Source organism: Malaclemys terrapin, chromosome 13 (assembly GCF_027887155.1).
Source record: "Malaclemys terrapin pileata isolate rMalTer1 chromosome 13, rMalTer1.hap1, whole genome shotgun sequence".
Lineage (NCBI taxonomy): Eukaryota > Metazoa > Chordata > Testudines > Emydidae > Malaclemys > Malaclemys terrapin.
In genome coordinates this window covers 6920150-6936550 of record NC_071517.1, presented here as the reverse complement: position 1 = coordinate 6936550, position 16401 = coordinate 6920150, and the positions used below count along the sequence as shown (strand labels likewise).

At 36.7% G+C, this 16401-nt stretch overlaps 1 protein-coding gene across 5 annotated transcripts in view; it reads left to right on the top strand.

Annotated features, from left to right (window-relative positions):
- CEP112 (centrosomal protein 112) overlaps positions 1 to 16401 on the top strand; it is a 291150-nt gene that overhangs the window by 163906 nt on the left and 110843 nt on the right. For all 5 annotated transcript variants that reach the window (XM_054048114.1, XM_054048115.1, XM_054048117.1 and 2 more), the window contains one exon: positions 3305 to 3487. In XM_054048114.1, coding sequence (XP_053904089.1) covers positions 3305 to 3487 — 183 coding nt within the window. The remainder of the gene's footprint in view (positions 1 to 3304; positions 3488 to 16401) is intronic.

Sequence of the window (16401 nt, the reverse complement as noted above, 5' to 3'; positions counted from 1 at the left end):
GTTAAATTTCAACCAGTGAACAAAGATTAAAAAGTATAGGGTGAAATCCTGACTCTGCTGTAGTCATTTTGAGTTTTGCCACTGACTACAGTGGGGCCAGGATTTCACACGTCCGGTGTTTAACATGCCGATAAATGGGAATTATTAAACGAAAACTGGGTGTCACAGAGTAAGAATTCAGGCGTGTAGAGACCATTTATTCAGAGAACTCCAGTTACTAGCAAGTAATGTAGTTTGATGATAATTTGGGGGGGAAATAGGGAAGCATCTGTGCAATATTGTATGTAATGTAATTTAAATATGAATGCGGTGATAGGGCACTTACCTCAGTTCCCTCAATTCCTATAGTCCATCTCCTCTAGAAATTTGTGATCTCTGACATGTTTCCCTTAGCCTCTGATTTTTCTCATATTATAGTCTTTCTTCAGATGATGTCCACTTCTATAGTTTTTGTGTCATTCTCTGTTGCTTGTTTATCTGCAGTCCATGGCACCATCAGCTCCATATCCTCTACTCAATTGTCAGAATATTTTGTAAAAATAAGAAGAGTCTGTTGAAATTACCCGTTAATTGTTGTTCATGCTTTGAACTGACATTATATTGCAGTCAGGGTTCAATACCCTGAAATGTAGAACACTTCCTTTGAGGTGCAGAGACCCCTTTCTGAAGGACTTGACTGTGCTGTACCCTTCATAGGATGTGCTCAGTGCCTCGAAGGAAAGGACCCAATATTAGAAAGAAGAAATAAAGATCTCCTTCTACTGAGATAAACTACATAGTGGTAGGAACCCCATGCTGGTTTATGAAGCATTAATACAGTTTTCAAGCAGTTTTTATCTTGTGAGGGTGTTGGGTTATTGCTGAAAAACAGCATGGTGTTCTTGTTCTTGTTCTTGCTGGTATAGATTAAATCTCCATTTTTATGAATAAAAACGTCAAAATTAAAAAAAGAGAGATAAGAGGGGAGGAGGGATGGAGTAGCACTGGTAGTGTAACCAAAGTCTTAATATGTTTAGGAGAACAGGGCGATCAAGGAGGATTCACTTGTGCAGTAAAATAGCTGTTCAATTATTCACTTCATATTATAAGTCATAATCAAAACAAAGTACAAGGAAGTATATTTAGTTGCTAATGAAACTTATATTTCCTTGCAAGTATGCAATAATAATTATTATTTATTAAAGGGTATTAGGTAGATCTGAGAACTTCCTACAGTTTTAAGCTTTTTTAAAAAATAAATAAAAATCAGAATTACAGGGAGTTGTTTGCTCTTGGAAGTTTTTGGCAACAAAATTGCTTTTTATAAAATGTGACTCTCCTCACACCCACATTGTTTCTATATCTAAAACTGTATTATTGCTCCAAGACACCCCTACTGTACATATGAGGGACAGTCCTTTCTAAAAAAATGTTTAAAGGATCTTACAGGCATAATATAAATATAGTAAATCAAGAAATGTGTGGTTTTGGGGGGAAAAACTGACTTCATTATAGTTACCATTTTAGTACAATCACAAATGGGGAGGTGGCCATCTATTCCTGTGGCTTGCTGGGAGAAGTGGAAAAAACAAAACTAAAAGAGCTAAATTAATAGACTGTCAGAGAAATCTAGAAGTAATAAAGGAAAACAGATATGTGAATAGACATATAAAGGTCTCTCTTGCAAGTGTAATTTCTCATCAGGTGTTAGTTATGTATTTGCATAACTTTTAAAATGTAAAATAACTTCATTTTTCTAAAATTCAAACAAACACTGGATAGTGATAAATTTTAGGAAGTAAGAACAATTGTATCATTTAAAGAGACTAAGGGCACAGATAGTCACAGAGTTTGAAAAGAAAATAGCATATACACAAACTTTTGACACAAGGCTGACTTAAAGCACTTTGTATAATGATTCCAAGTCAAGTACATATAATATATGCTTAATGTTTTTTTAAACTCCTTCTGGGATTGCACCCGTGGGTTAATGAGCTCTTTACTTTTACTAAAAGATGCAGACACATTTAAAATATTAAAATCTCTCTTTTGCTTGTGCCTTTTCTGATAATGAAACGCACCCCAGGATATATCAGAGAGCTCCAGAGTTGAAAACAGATTTTAATTTTAAATTCACAATACACTGATCAGCAATTTGCAAGAATGGTTTTGAAACGGAACAAAAATAAAACAGAACAAAAATCACGAAACAGCTAATGTTGATGCAGAATGCATGTTTCCAGAATTGAATGCTATAGCTTTAAGATCAGGTGCCTGGGCGCTTTCCTTACACAAACAAGATCGATTTTGAGCAGACTCCTACTGTTAGCTTTTTTGAAGAAGGATTCTCACGCTGAAAATAACCCAACATATTCTTGATAACGGCGTTTTTTTCTCTCCCTGAAATCCACCAAAACTGAAGAAAAATCCAAGTGACTGTTCTTAGCAGCTGTGTGGCCTGGAGTTCACTAGGGAAGCTGGCTTCCTGCAGTCCCCTATTCATCACCTGCTTCAAAGGCAGCCTAGCTGGCTATAGTTTGCAGGCCAGGTAGGGTGCCATTGTGCACAGTCTGGGAGGATTAGTATCAAAGCTGCGGCAACCAGGCCCTTGGTCTCGGGCTGCCATTCAGTCTAGCAGGGAGAGGCTAAGACTGGCCAAGGTCACAGTATCCAGTGTGGTGTGGACTGGGAAAGGATCCTGAGAATAGAATGCTCTTTATGAAATCATGGTGCAAGCTTGCCGCACAGCAGGTCCCCTTCTGGAACACATACATCTGTTTATGTTGGTATACCGTAGCTGACAACGAGATAATAGAGCTTTGCTTTTTTATCATTGTTTTAAAAAGACAACTGTATATACAACAACCCAGATGATTATTGAAGTAAGAGCTTTGATTCTGGAAATCATAAAGAAATCTGTAAAAGATTTAATTGCTGCTTTTTTTGTGTGTGTGTGTATACTTAAATGAAGAGGAGAGCAGACTGATTTAACCATTTATAATCCTTACCATTGTTGATTGGCAACAGCAGGATACTTCGGGAACATACACAGAATGCGACAATGATTTTTTTTTTTTAAACGTTCCCTCATTTGTACCAACAAATTGGTTAAGGATGCACCGGATTTGCTTAGTTGTCTTGAATGTTCAAATTATTTGGAGGAATTCTTTCAAGCCAAATGTCGTTTTAAAAAGGTGAGGTAATAATGACGTAAAAATAAAATTGCCAACTTGATGAAATTAGGGGGGAAAATTAAGCTGTAGACGAGTTGTCATGACGACAAGGATGTTCTATTGATGAACTGTACTCCTCATTGTCCAATCAGATAGTAGAGCTGAAGCTGGAGCATGAACAGGAGAAGACGCACCTATTCCAGCAGCACAACACAGAGAAGGATTGCCTGGTCCGAGATCACGAACGGGAAATTGAAAAACTGGAAAAACAGCTCCGCGCTGCCATGACGGAGCACGAGAATAAAACGCAAGAATGCAGGAAACGAGATGCACAGGTAATGATCAATAACATTTGAAAAGCCGTATGCTTATTAAAAGTATATGTATAATAATAAGCATTTCCCGTTTTCCAGCATTGTTGATAATGCACGCTGTTTGATCATTTGCGAAACTGACATATAAATGTGATTTTTTTTTTCTTTTTTCCACCCCGCACCCCCGACTGCTGAATAAAGCTTTAACTGCAAAAACCACAGGTAGCCAGATTAAAAATCCCATGGTGCGCTATAACTCGGCCTCTTATTTATAATCTTGTCTCATTTTCTTTCATGATGGATTTGTTTAAGAAAAAAGGTATCTATTCCCCTCCAACCCCCACACTCACCCCTCCTTTCCTCCTCCCTGGATAAATCCCTATGAAATATATCTAATTCATTCATATGCTTTTTTGTTTAAATCTCTGCAGGTAACCCACAAATTGCTTGTTTTCAAGATCTGACTTTATTTCTCAATAATTTTGTATTCCATGTATTCATTGTGTGTTTGATTGCATATGTCAGATAATCAGTGATAAGATGATTTGGGTTTTGGTTTGCTTCCCATCAGGTTTGCTATTTCCCTACACACACATACGCACCCCTCCCATCCTCCATCTCTATGGTCACTGTTGGAAGCCATTTGGCAGAATAACCCCCAGCTGTGGTAGCATTTGACTCTTCAAACTTATGGATGAAATGTGCACTGTCAGCATGAAAAATGATCTTTATTAGTTTCAGTTCAAAAAATCTTATTGGATGTATGTGGGAGTTTTTCTGTTTATTTTGTGAGGGTGTGTTTATGGGTGAGTGTGTGTATGGTGTATTTTTCTAAGAGTATATGTTATAAAAGGCCTGCAGTGAATACATTTAAAAATAGAGGATGATTTCAGAGTAGAACATTTATTTAAATGAACAAAGGGACAATAATTTTTACTTTACTGATCTGCATTAGAATTACTTATCATTAATTATTTTATATCAAAATGGGCGTTTTTGTATGGAAGGTATAACCATCATATGGTCTCCGCGCATCAGCTTCTTCCCCCCATAAGATCCTGGCAATAAGTCCTTTTCATTTTAACTTTTGTTAGGATTGCTTATATTTCTTTCTCACCTATACTATATATTGTAACTAAATGAAATTAAGGATTTAATTCTTAATTTCTTTTTTTATATTTGAAAGATTAATTATCCATAGAATCAACTACTGAGTAAATCTAAATATACATATACATGATAAACAGCAGTCTATGGGGGGAAATATCTTACAGAAACAATATTGATTTATTCCATTTGTACCATTATTGTTTTCCATGTAAAACAGGGAGGGACTCTGTGGGCATGCTCCGTAACAGGAAATTCAGAAGACTGCAGCAGAATTAAACATTATCGTTTTTTCCACTTATTTTGATGATGAATAAAAAACTTAAGTAATTAAAGGAACCAGCCTTTTGGCACTTAACTATATGGTTACTTTGCGAGTATCCCTTTGAAGTCGTATAATTCTCTCAGTTGGACCCCTAACACTGTATTGTCAAGCAGTGGCATTTGTCTGAATACCAAGAAGTTCAGTACTTACTGTGAATACAGGATGTGTTCATATCACTAAGTATAAAAATCAGTTTTATAAATATGCAGGATTGTGTAACGTATCTACAGTAATTCATTACCATTACGCTGTTGTGTCTAGATACAATGGGAATATAACCTTTGAATAGTAAATTCCGAAAGACTCTTGAGATGTCCTATATGTTTGTCCTACCTATTTAGTTAGATTGTGGCTCACTCGTGGCAAAGGTTGGCATCATGGAGTTTGGGAGAGCGTGTTATTTAAAATGAAATGCTGATGCTATCACAAGTGATATGTTAAACAATGGAGAGTTGAAATAGTAAAGGCAAAAAAATTAGTCTTTTAAAAGTCTTTTTCTTTTGAATATCTCTACAATATGAGCGCTGCTGTCATGGCAGTATTAGTAAAGAGAGAAAATACGTTTGCCTTGACTAGGGCAGCTGTTTCTAACAAAAGGAGAAAAATCATCTGTCTGATCATTGTTACCACTTTTAAATATACATTTATTTAGTTTGGTGAATAAATCAAATGTTAATTTGATAACTGTTAATGCCTTCATCTATAAAATATATAGGTATTTAAAATTTACATTTGACTTTGCAGTGGGGATAATATGTATTTAAAATTACTTCCCAGTGTCTTCAGTGGAATTTTGAATACTGCCATTTATTGTATTTTTCCAGCACTGTGTTTTTGCTCCCAAAATACATGTTTTTGGACTATTCTGGGATTGATGTACGGCATCTTTATGAAACAATTCTAAACTAAGATGCTACAGGGATAAGTAAATTATATGGATATGACTTTTCATAAAATCGTAAAATGGAATCATATTTGTAGATTGTAATGTCTTTAGTTTCTCTACGTTACTATGAACCTGCTTCAACACAGCAGAAGAGGCCATTTTGTTTAGCTAAACGAAAAGTGCAACTGCTAGATATTTCATATAGTTTTAATAATAATTAGAATATCCAAAAATTGGTAATCGCTTGAATCTTTTGGTCTGGAGAATCTAGCTGTTCCATGATTGCTGGGTTGTGTAAAAGTACCAGTTTTCCTTATGTAAAGTGGCATATTTTTAAAATAGATGTTTTACCACATTACCAATGACTGACAGTTTGATGGATCTCTGGAAAATAATGTATTCTGCAAAATTACTGAAAAGATTTGTTCTATTTTTATTGCATTTCCAAGGTGTCCAAGTTCAGTCAGATCTTCAGCTATGGTGAAAGATACTGTACAAAATAGAGAGACAATTTTAGATGTGAACCTATATTAACACTTTCCTGGTCAATAAAAAGTGTTGTCTCCCGAATTAGTTAAGATTTTAGGTGGGTCTATAGATTCTAATTAAGAAGAAAATTACAACTTTTGGTTCTTGTATTATAAATTCAGCATGGTATTAGGTAAAGCATATTGATTTAAAGGGGTAGCATGTTTTAGATTGTTGGTCAGTTACTTTCATTTTTATGTGGCATTTACATTCCATTTTAGTACTCAAATAATATCTTTTCAAAAGGGTTTCTTTGCTTTTTTCACCTAAGGTTGTAATGTTTGAGGAGGAATAAAATGACATATGGGTCAATAAAAGTCAAAAGAGCCTGAAGGCTTGTGTACCATACTGTGTTCTTATAATCTTTTTCTTTAAATCCTGTATTTTCTGTGAGCTGCAAAAAAATGTTGTTGTTGTTAAAATAATGCTTTCCCTTAAAAATATAGAACTTTAGATTTAAAAAGTATATATAATTTTAAATCCAAAGTTCTATATTTTTAAGGGAAAACATTATAATACATATATTTCATTAAAATTGTGGTGTTAGTTTAGCATTTCAATTTTATCTTTGATTCTGGATATTGTTCAGAATTTCCTTACAGATACCGTAAGTAAATTTTCCAAAAGGTGGTTTATAGTTCATTTAAAAAAAAATATTCAGTGTATATTTTCTTTCACAACACATTGTATTAATTCTTGGTAGAAAATGAGATTTTCAGAAATAAAACTCTTCTGATAGAAAATAATAAATCATATTTCATAGAAACAAGTTGTTTCTAAAAAAGGAAATATTCTCTGCTATCTTCTGCCTCAGTAGGCCAGATTGGATAATGAGGTTAGGAATCTTAATATCTAGTCCTAACCAAGCTATCATAGATATACCAACTGCACAATCTTCTTTGATCAAATTGTCACCCTTTCCCCAGTTTATGACATGTACCCTTACCATCTCTAACATTGCAGCGTTCCAGCTGCTGTATAAAGTTATATACTTTTAATGCTTGTTCCTTGGCTGTTTGACCTTTTGGGTAGGGAGAAAAGGAACAACCCCACTTAACTTCAAACTAAATGCTTTGCTTTACTGTCATGTTGTGAAAAAGGGAGCTGGGGAAACTGAAGTCTTTTTCCACTTTCGGTTGCCAGGTGATAATGTGCAGGTCCACCATTTTCTTCCATTTGTAACTGGGTCAAGAATAATTTAAACACTGAAGCACAATTCATCACCATTTGTCACTGTAATATTAACTTAAATACAATAAAATAGTATATTAAAATTATTCAAAACTTTGGGTTGCAATAAAATAAATGTAGCCATAATTTAGAGGTTTGTTAGTCTCCAGCCCATCAGATGCCAGGAAAAAAGAATAACCGATTAGTTCTGTAAGTGTGCAAGTCTAAACACAGCATATATGAAAGACATCATAAAAGCAGAAATGGGCTAGGGTGGGTAGGAAGAATGACTAAGGTATTTCACTTCTGCCTATATCTCGGTTTCTACGTCTTCCCACTCCCTCTGTTGCTTTCTGCACTTTTCCCAATGCCTGTCCTTACTCCTCCCTTTGTCCCATTTTGCCATTTGCAGATTTACAAGGCCTTCTGTGGTGCCCCTCTACGTATGGGGCAGCCTCTTGTCTTCTGAGCTCTCTCTCTGTTTCTTTCCTTTAAAGCCACTTCTCCCCTAAATTCTTCCTACATTAGACTCCGAACAAATGATCTTTCAACTCTCTCCCACGCTGAAACTGTTGCTCTGCATTTATTTTTTTCCGAGTTAGATTGTATGTTGTTTGAGCCTGACAACGTGATTATTTTATGTCTAATAAAATTCTGCTTAAGTTTAGGGTGCTGTATAAATAATAACAACTTAAATAAAGGACACCCCTCCCCCAAAAATATTGTCTCTTCCAATGTACTCCGCCTTCCTGAAATAACATTATTATATGATGAAGGCCTTTTATCAGCTAGAGAAAAGGTAAAAAATTCTGTTTTGTAGCCTGTTTTTGTTGTTGTTGTTAAAAAAACAAAACTATATGAACATATATATGAATAGACTGATAACTCTCCGGTGCTATAATAGTAATCCCTTAAGTATAAGAACCAGATGTATACTTCAAATGAAAAAGAAAAGATGTGAGAGAGTCTCATGCTGTAAACCAGGGGTTCTCAGACTTTGGTATGTGGAGCACTTGCTGGTAGTCTGCAGATAGGTGCTGACGGTTCCTTCTGTTTCCTTTCTCCTACAAAATTTCATTAAAAGAAGGCAAAAATAATCAAATTTTTCCCCATCTATTTCTTTGTACTGTAAATAATTACTGTAGTTTGCACAGGGATTTTTTCCCATTGTCCATTTGATGGGAGGTGGTTCACACGGTTATGGCTTAGAGGACATCTGGTTCACAAGACAATCCCTACATGAAAATGTGGACTACAAATGGGTATATCCCATTTAATCATTTCACTGCATTGTAGGGGCTTTGATCAATGGTGATTGTTGGTCTGTCTTGCTCTCTGTCTGTGGCACATAGTAGCTTAGTCTCTTGTGGGTCTCATTTACTTTGGACTCATTTCCACTTTTGGGTTTGGTGTGCTGGTGTTGGTGCCCCGTGGCATGCAGGAGCTCAGACTGGATGATCTGGTGCTCCATTCTCACTTTAAACTGTATGACTCTATGAAAAAGAGTGAGAATCACTGCTATAAAACTGTTTTGAGCAGATAACTGACTCTTTTTCTAGATTCTCTGTGCTGCTTCTATCAATCAGAAAACATCTTAGATATGAGAAGATTTGTTCTGTGCTGTACAGCCTTGTCCTGCAGACAGGCAGGTGGCGGTCTCAGTCTGAATTCATATATATGTTTGTTCCACTTACCTTGGCTGTTGCATGGAGGCTCAGGGCCAGATTTTAAAAAGAGCTCGGCAACCAATAGCTGTCGTTTAGGCCTTGTCTAAAACTGAAGTTTTTGGCTACATGGTACCACGTGTTAATTGATTGCCATTTACCACCTTTGGGCTAACAGGGTTGTTAATGCGAATTTAGATACTTCACCAGTGATTGTTCCAGGACATACACAAGTTTTCTCCTGATGTGTATCACTCTAGGCCGAGGGCTGAAGTTTGGATGGAGCTTATTGACACAGACAAAAGATCTAACAATAAGCCTCTGCTGTTGAACAGAGGTCGAGTTCAAATTTAGGCCCCAATCCTTCAATGAGCTCTGTGTGGGAGCTGCAGCTACATGGAGCCCCATTGAGGCCAGTGGGCCTTAGCTCAGGATCAGGGATCTGCCCACGGGGAATTCATTGCAGGATCAGGGCCTTAGTCTCCTATGTGCTGCTCCTCTTTACTCCTCAAATGAACCCAGTTTTGTCACATCAGTTGCTTTTCTAGCATTCTTGTCTCTGTACCTTCTTCTAGGCTGCCCCCTATTTATTAGATGCCCTCCCAAAATCTGTTCAACAGGCTACAAACAATCCTCTCTCCCCTTATTTGATGGAACCATCAGAATGTGTGTGCGCCTTAATAAGTGACTGTGTAGTGTTATGATTGTCAGCTTGTTGTTCCCTTTCCCCTTCCCCATTTTTGGTCTATTTATGACCAGTACCTGTTACATCATGTGTGAATTTAGACTGTGGTATGTTCAGGGCAGGAACAGTGGTTTTACCTGCTTCTGTATAGCATCTAGCACACTTCTGGGTGCTCAAAATTAATTTAAATAATTACTATACTTTACTAGAGAAAATTTTGAAAAGCAGCAAAATATATAAATTACAATTTGCTCATTAAAAATGTTAAACTGGCGTACTAAAGAATTCACTATACTTTGTACTGTATCCACAATATGTAGAAAAAGGAAAGTAGTTGCCATAGAAACTAGTACATCACATGATTAGTACATCACCTTGATCCTTAGCTGGAGTTCTTTACTGAATAATGGACTTCCTGTTTATATCATGTGAACTTGAAGATGTAAATTGGCCAGTTTTTATTGGACCATGATTGTCATTTTATAATAATATTTTATAAAATATTTGTCTTTTTAAAAAAATTATATGTGTAGTTAAATTACACTGGTCTACAAATTTTGAGAAGTCGTCTGCTTCAGAGATAAAATGTGCTATTTATTATGTATTTTGATATGCTGAATTCAAATATGACAATTAAAACAACTGATTGGCTACTGTTTCTAAGATATTTAAGTTTTTACATTTTATGTCTATGTATATTGTGTAGATAGTTTTAATTATAAATTGTAAACCTAGGTCTTTTCATGTGTTTATGGTTGCTTTACATGATAATATTTCACCTGTCCTATTTATGTAACACTTCAAAAATCAGCAAAAGGGTTATATAAATAAAATTTATTATGAAACAAAAGGCAAAAAACTATTATGTACATAGTTTAGTCCTATTCAGTGTCTACTCGGCGCTTCTTGGCTTGTCTCTTGTATTCCCAACTGGAGGCATCATTCAGAAGTAACAATTGCTGGTATGATCTGTTGGCTCTCTCCAAATCATTGGCACTGCAAAAGGCATAGATTTCCTTTTCCTGTTCAACCACTGGCGAAGATTTGTTGCACAAGTGTTGCAGCATATGTGTGGGGCCTACCTCTTGTCCTGATCTCCAATTTTGCAGCCAAAATAAAGGTGATAGGCTTTCTTAACCATAGTGGTTATACTGCGCTTTTGTGATGCAAAAGTCACTTCACCACAAACATAGCAGAAGTTATCTGCACTGTTCACACAAGTACGAGGCATCTCTGCTCACTTTGGCTAAACAGAAATGTGTCCCTTTGCAAAATCAAACACTGACAAATAAGAGAGCACGACACTGTATGATTTCTAGAGCTGATATAGGGCAATTTGTTCAGCAGAGTGATGTAAACTTCGTTATGATTGCATCATCCATGACTTCTAGGAATAACATGATGCAATTCATATCATGTATGATGCAATACCAGCTTCAGATTGCATCATTCATTGTTTTGCCTAAAAAGCAAGTACTGTCCAAACCCAGTCATAGATTTATTCATAGATCCAGTCAAAGATATATTTTAGTCATTTCTGGTTTAAATTAAGATCCCTTCCCTTTATAACTCACTTATCCTCCGCCATTCCCAAGTCAAGGGTCGTATATACTGACCCAATAGCATATCTTGAAAACTAGAGCCAATCAACATTTTCATTCTCAGTGACCCAGAATTAGTAAAGTTTGACTACATTTATTTCAGAAGCATTTTGGCTGTAGAGCGGTGTTATTAAAATGGAATATAAAATTCCATTTGAGAATTAGGGAATGCAAAGAGTGTAGTAGGCAAAGTTTATCATGTGGGTAGTTCTTTTATCTACCCAATACATCCAATGGGGAAGAAATGATTATTTCTTGCATAAAACCTGATTAGTCTAGGTTCCCAGCTTTAAAATAGGAGCTCCATATTATCCATCAGTTGGAAAAAGTTTCATTACATATTCCAGTTATTCTCATTATCTCTACTGCATGCAAATAGGCATGGCTTTTGTATACAAGATTTTTATGTCTCAGTTCAAATGACTCTTCATAAATTTGTTATATTGTCCCCTGCACTTGGAGTAACTATCCTTTTCTGGTGTACCATGCACCTTTTCCTCCTTCAAAGCCATCCTTTAGTTTTACTTTCACTTACCTTTCCAAAGCTGAGCTTTTTTTACAGTGCTGTCTGCTGTATCTTTATTCCTATCGTGTCCTGAAATTAAAAAAAGCCCCAAGTAAATGAAAATAGTAATGGCAAACTTCATATGCAACATAATTATCACATTATCTCCCTTTATTATAATGTTCATCCTCCCTTCTCTACACTTTCTGTTCCGTCATTTTCATTCTGTTGACAAATGCAAAGCAATATATATCAGAGAGGATGATGTGAATTACCCATACAGTTTGTTGGGTTCTAAGTTAACTGTGTCACCTCAGGAAAAAAGACCTGGGGATCACTATGGACAATTCAGTGAAGACCTCTTCTGAATGTACAAGCAGCAGTCAAAAAAACTAAAACAACAAACTGTGTTGGGATGTACAAAGAATAGAACGAAGAATTATATGGAAAATGTTACAATTATATAAATTGGTGGCATGTTCTCACTTGCTGCTTTCATTTTAACTCATTATCCTCTAAATCCTTCTTTAAAACTCCTGGCCTTCAAAAAACGACAATAGGTCAGCAGTTGGTGTGCTGCGACTACTGCCTTTCATGCCTCTCATTGTACCTTGTACTTCCCTATCTGTCTGTCTGCATTTGTTGTCTCTTGTCTTATGCTTAGATTGTAAGCCCTTTTGGTCCATGACTATAGGTGCTGTGGTAATACAGATAAATAATAATAGTAGATGATAAGCTGTTTGTGGTGGAAGCTGTCTTACACTGCTATATAAATATTAAATAATTTTGCTCTTCAAACTGTGTTCCATTGTGCAGCATCTTTTCTCAGTGGTCAGGTATAGTACTCATCACCAAAAATTGATAATTACTACAACATTTATGATATGCTGCTACACTTTTGCAGTTTCTATGTGCTTTTTAATTGTAGGAATGCCAAAAATATTGTGTTAAAGTAAATTTTACTGACATATGGTAACTTCTCAATTTGTTAATGGAACCCCTGTAGTCCAAAGTGTACTCCAGAGAATGAGATCTGAAAGCAAAAGTAGCTAATGCACAGGAAACAATCAAATTGCAATTTTAGAGCCTCCGTCTTGAGGTACCATACAGTCTCAGCTCCCATTAATTCAGCGGTTGTCAGGATCGGGCCCTGATGTTGCATTATGGATGTTATTTACAAAATGAAGACCATGTTAGAAGCTGTTACTGTTGTTTTTGTATGTTGTAAATACTGCTTGCTTGATGATAGTAAGTTTCTAAAGGATTATAAGGGTTGTTGGTTTAGTAAACACTTTTTTGTTGTGCAAGGAAGGGTGCTTAAGCAGAAATGTTTGGCAGTTTTGTGAAGTTCTGTGTTAATTTTTTTTATGTATTCCTTTGGAAAATGTACTTTTTCAGTGACTATAACCAGGACAAAGGCTTGTTTTCTTTTTAAAAATTGTGAATTTTAGTACTAATGGAAGGTGCTGGGTAGAGAGATGTTTAAATCCTTTGCTAATTCAGAGAACAGCTACCACTGTATGGGAAGTAGCAATGGAAACTTCTCCAAGCAGCTGTCTGTAGATAAAAACAACAAGGAGTCTGGTGGCATCTTAAAGACTAACAGATTTATTTGGGCATAAGCTTTCGTGGGTAATAAACCTCACTTCTTCAGATGCAAAAGCTTATGCCCAAATAAATCTGTTAGTCTTTAAGATACCTCCGGACTCCTTGTTGTTTTTGTGGATACAGACCAACACGGCCACCCCCTGATACATGTCTACAGATGTGAGGGTGCAGACCAAGATTCATGTTGAAGTCCTGCACTATCTACATAAGCCAGTAAGTGAACACCTCAATCTCCCTGGTCATTCTATTACAGATTTAAAAGTCACTGTCATTGAACAAAAAAACTTCAGAAACAGACTTCAAAGAGAAACAGCAGAACTAAAATTCATTTGCAAATTCAACACCATTAATCTGGGCTTGAATAGGGACTGGGAGTGGCTGGCTCACTACAGAAGCAGGTTTTCCTCTCCTGGAATTGACACCTCCTCATCTATTATTGGGAATGGACTACATCCACCCTGATTGAATCGGCCCTGTCAACACTGGTTCTCCACTTGCGAAGTAACTCCCTGCTCTCCATGTGTCAGTATATAATGCCTGCATCAGTAACTTTCACTCTATGCATCCGAAGAAGTGAGGTTTTTACTCACGAAAGCTTATGCCCAAATAAATCTGTTAGTCTTTAAGGTGCCACCAGACTCCTTGTTGTTTTTGTAGATACAGATTTACAGGGCTACCCCCTGATACTTGCACCGTCTACTGTGATTGCCAAATAGGAGGCTTGTTAGCGTCAGCTACGGTGGTGGCACTTTTCTTTGAACTCTGTGGTTTTTTTTTTTTTTTGTTCACTAAAAACTGTACTGAGCCTGGAAATCATTTTAACATACCCTACTTAGATCACCAGATATAATAACGTTCACTCACTGCTACTATAAATCAAATTTGAACCAACAATCTACCAATTAAAGGCTTTGTATGACAGTACCCCAAATCAAAGGTATTTTAAATACCAAATGAAAGAGTGAAACACCAAGACAGAAATGTTGACAATCTATAGTTTGAATGTTAACATCACTTGTTCTGGCAGTGTCACTGTCTTAAGACAATAGGATCCATGTGAATGCTAATTTTCCTAATTTCAAGTAGGAAATAGAACCTCTTTATGATCTAAATCCTATTATTACTCAGTGTCACTGGTGGGTCCAATAGGCATTTTTATGATGAGGTAATAAATAGACATTTTAGAGGTACAGTTATTTGTATTTCTCTTTTGTGTGGTTCTTGATGGGGGGAGAGAGAAACCACAAAACCAATGAAAAGTCTTGCCTTCTCCTGTAGCTAACATAGTTTGGCTGAAGATATGTCAGTTGGGAAATATGAGGCCTTGCATAAGGCTCTGCACAATCCCACATTAAAGTATTATAGAGAAAGATTCAAGTGGAAAACCAGCAACAAATTACAACTGAAATGCTCATGGCACCCTCCACCATGGTGGGAATCCCAGCAATCCTCTGTTTAGGCAGCATCCTGCTTCAGCCCAGGGGGAAACCTAGCATCCAGTCTACTCTCTTTCTACCTCATTGGGAGAAGCTAAGGCAAAGAAGGTGTGACCGGTGCTATGTGCTTCTGAAGAAGATGCTACTGGCACAGATGTCAGTCCCAATAACTTACTGTTGATCATCTTTACAGTTACTGGTCCACTGACCACACTCCTGCACCTTTTAGCAACTCCCTATAGGTCCAATTTCTGCCTCATGTTTCACAACTCTACCACTACATCAGCTGGACAGGTATCCAAAGCCACCTCCCTTCTTTGGCACCCCTGCTTAAGCAAATGCCACCTTTAATGGGTGGTGCTGACTCAGCGGTATCCTCCTAGCCTCAGGACATCCCTGCCCATCCTTACATTCCCTGTTCATTAGCTATCCATCTTCCTTTCCTACCCAAGGTCAGCTTCTATTCATTCTGTTCCCTTGCTACCCCAATTTTCAGTCAGATTCATCCCCTCTTTTTTTCAGTCACTGTCTTCTGCTTCTCTTCCCTTTCACCATGATCAGAGTCTTGACCTTATAAGATGGGGCTCTTGTGCTCTGCAAAAGGAGAATATCTTGCAAAGAACATTCCGTATCTCTTCTGTCTGGGATTCAGTGCCTTTGGGCCAGAGAAGCATTTTGTGTTAGGCGTATGTGTTCAAGTTGGCTGAATCATGTGTACTCCTTTAGTAAGGCTTTTTTTTAATCTAGGAAAGCATTTTATCAATAATTAGGCACTTATAAATGCATTCTCTTGAAATAAGATAATGAATAGTTGCACTATGAACTAAACTGTAGAGCCGCGTGTTGGTCCAGTCACCCTTAAAGAAGTGATTGTCATCTGTTGGTTCCTTTAATAAATGATGATTCCTTTCTGCTGAAAGAATGTCAGAGACACTGACAGTGATTTAACATTTTTGGTGTAGAGTTCATAAGAAAAAAATAAAAAAAATTTTTTTTCCACAGTGTGACTTTAAAGTGGACTCTTCCCTTCCCCCCCCCCCCCCCCCAATTACTATACATGTTGGCAGCAAATTAGCTTTGAAGAAATATTGTGCACATCACAATTCTCCCTTGATATACTGGGGAGTCATTTTTGGATCTTTTAGTTCAGTCAGACCAATGACTGACATTGTTAATGTCTGCAGTTGACGTAGATGTGAAAGACTTTTTTGTGACAAGGAAGGTGATGTGAAGAAGAAGCCAATGCAAGCTATGATTGGCTAAGTGTTGATATCATCAAATGCTCAAAGACTTTGCAAATTGAAGCTTATTAGGCTGACATTTTGTCTTCTATTCAGCACTAATTGGAATCATGCCTGGATGCCTGATGTGAAAGATATTTAATACCTGAGTGTTTATCATGACAAAATGACAGAAATTG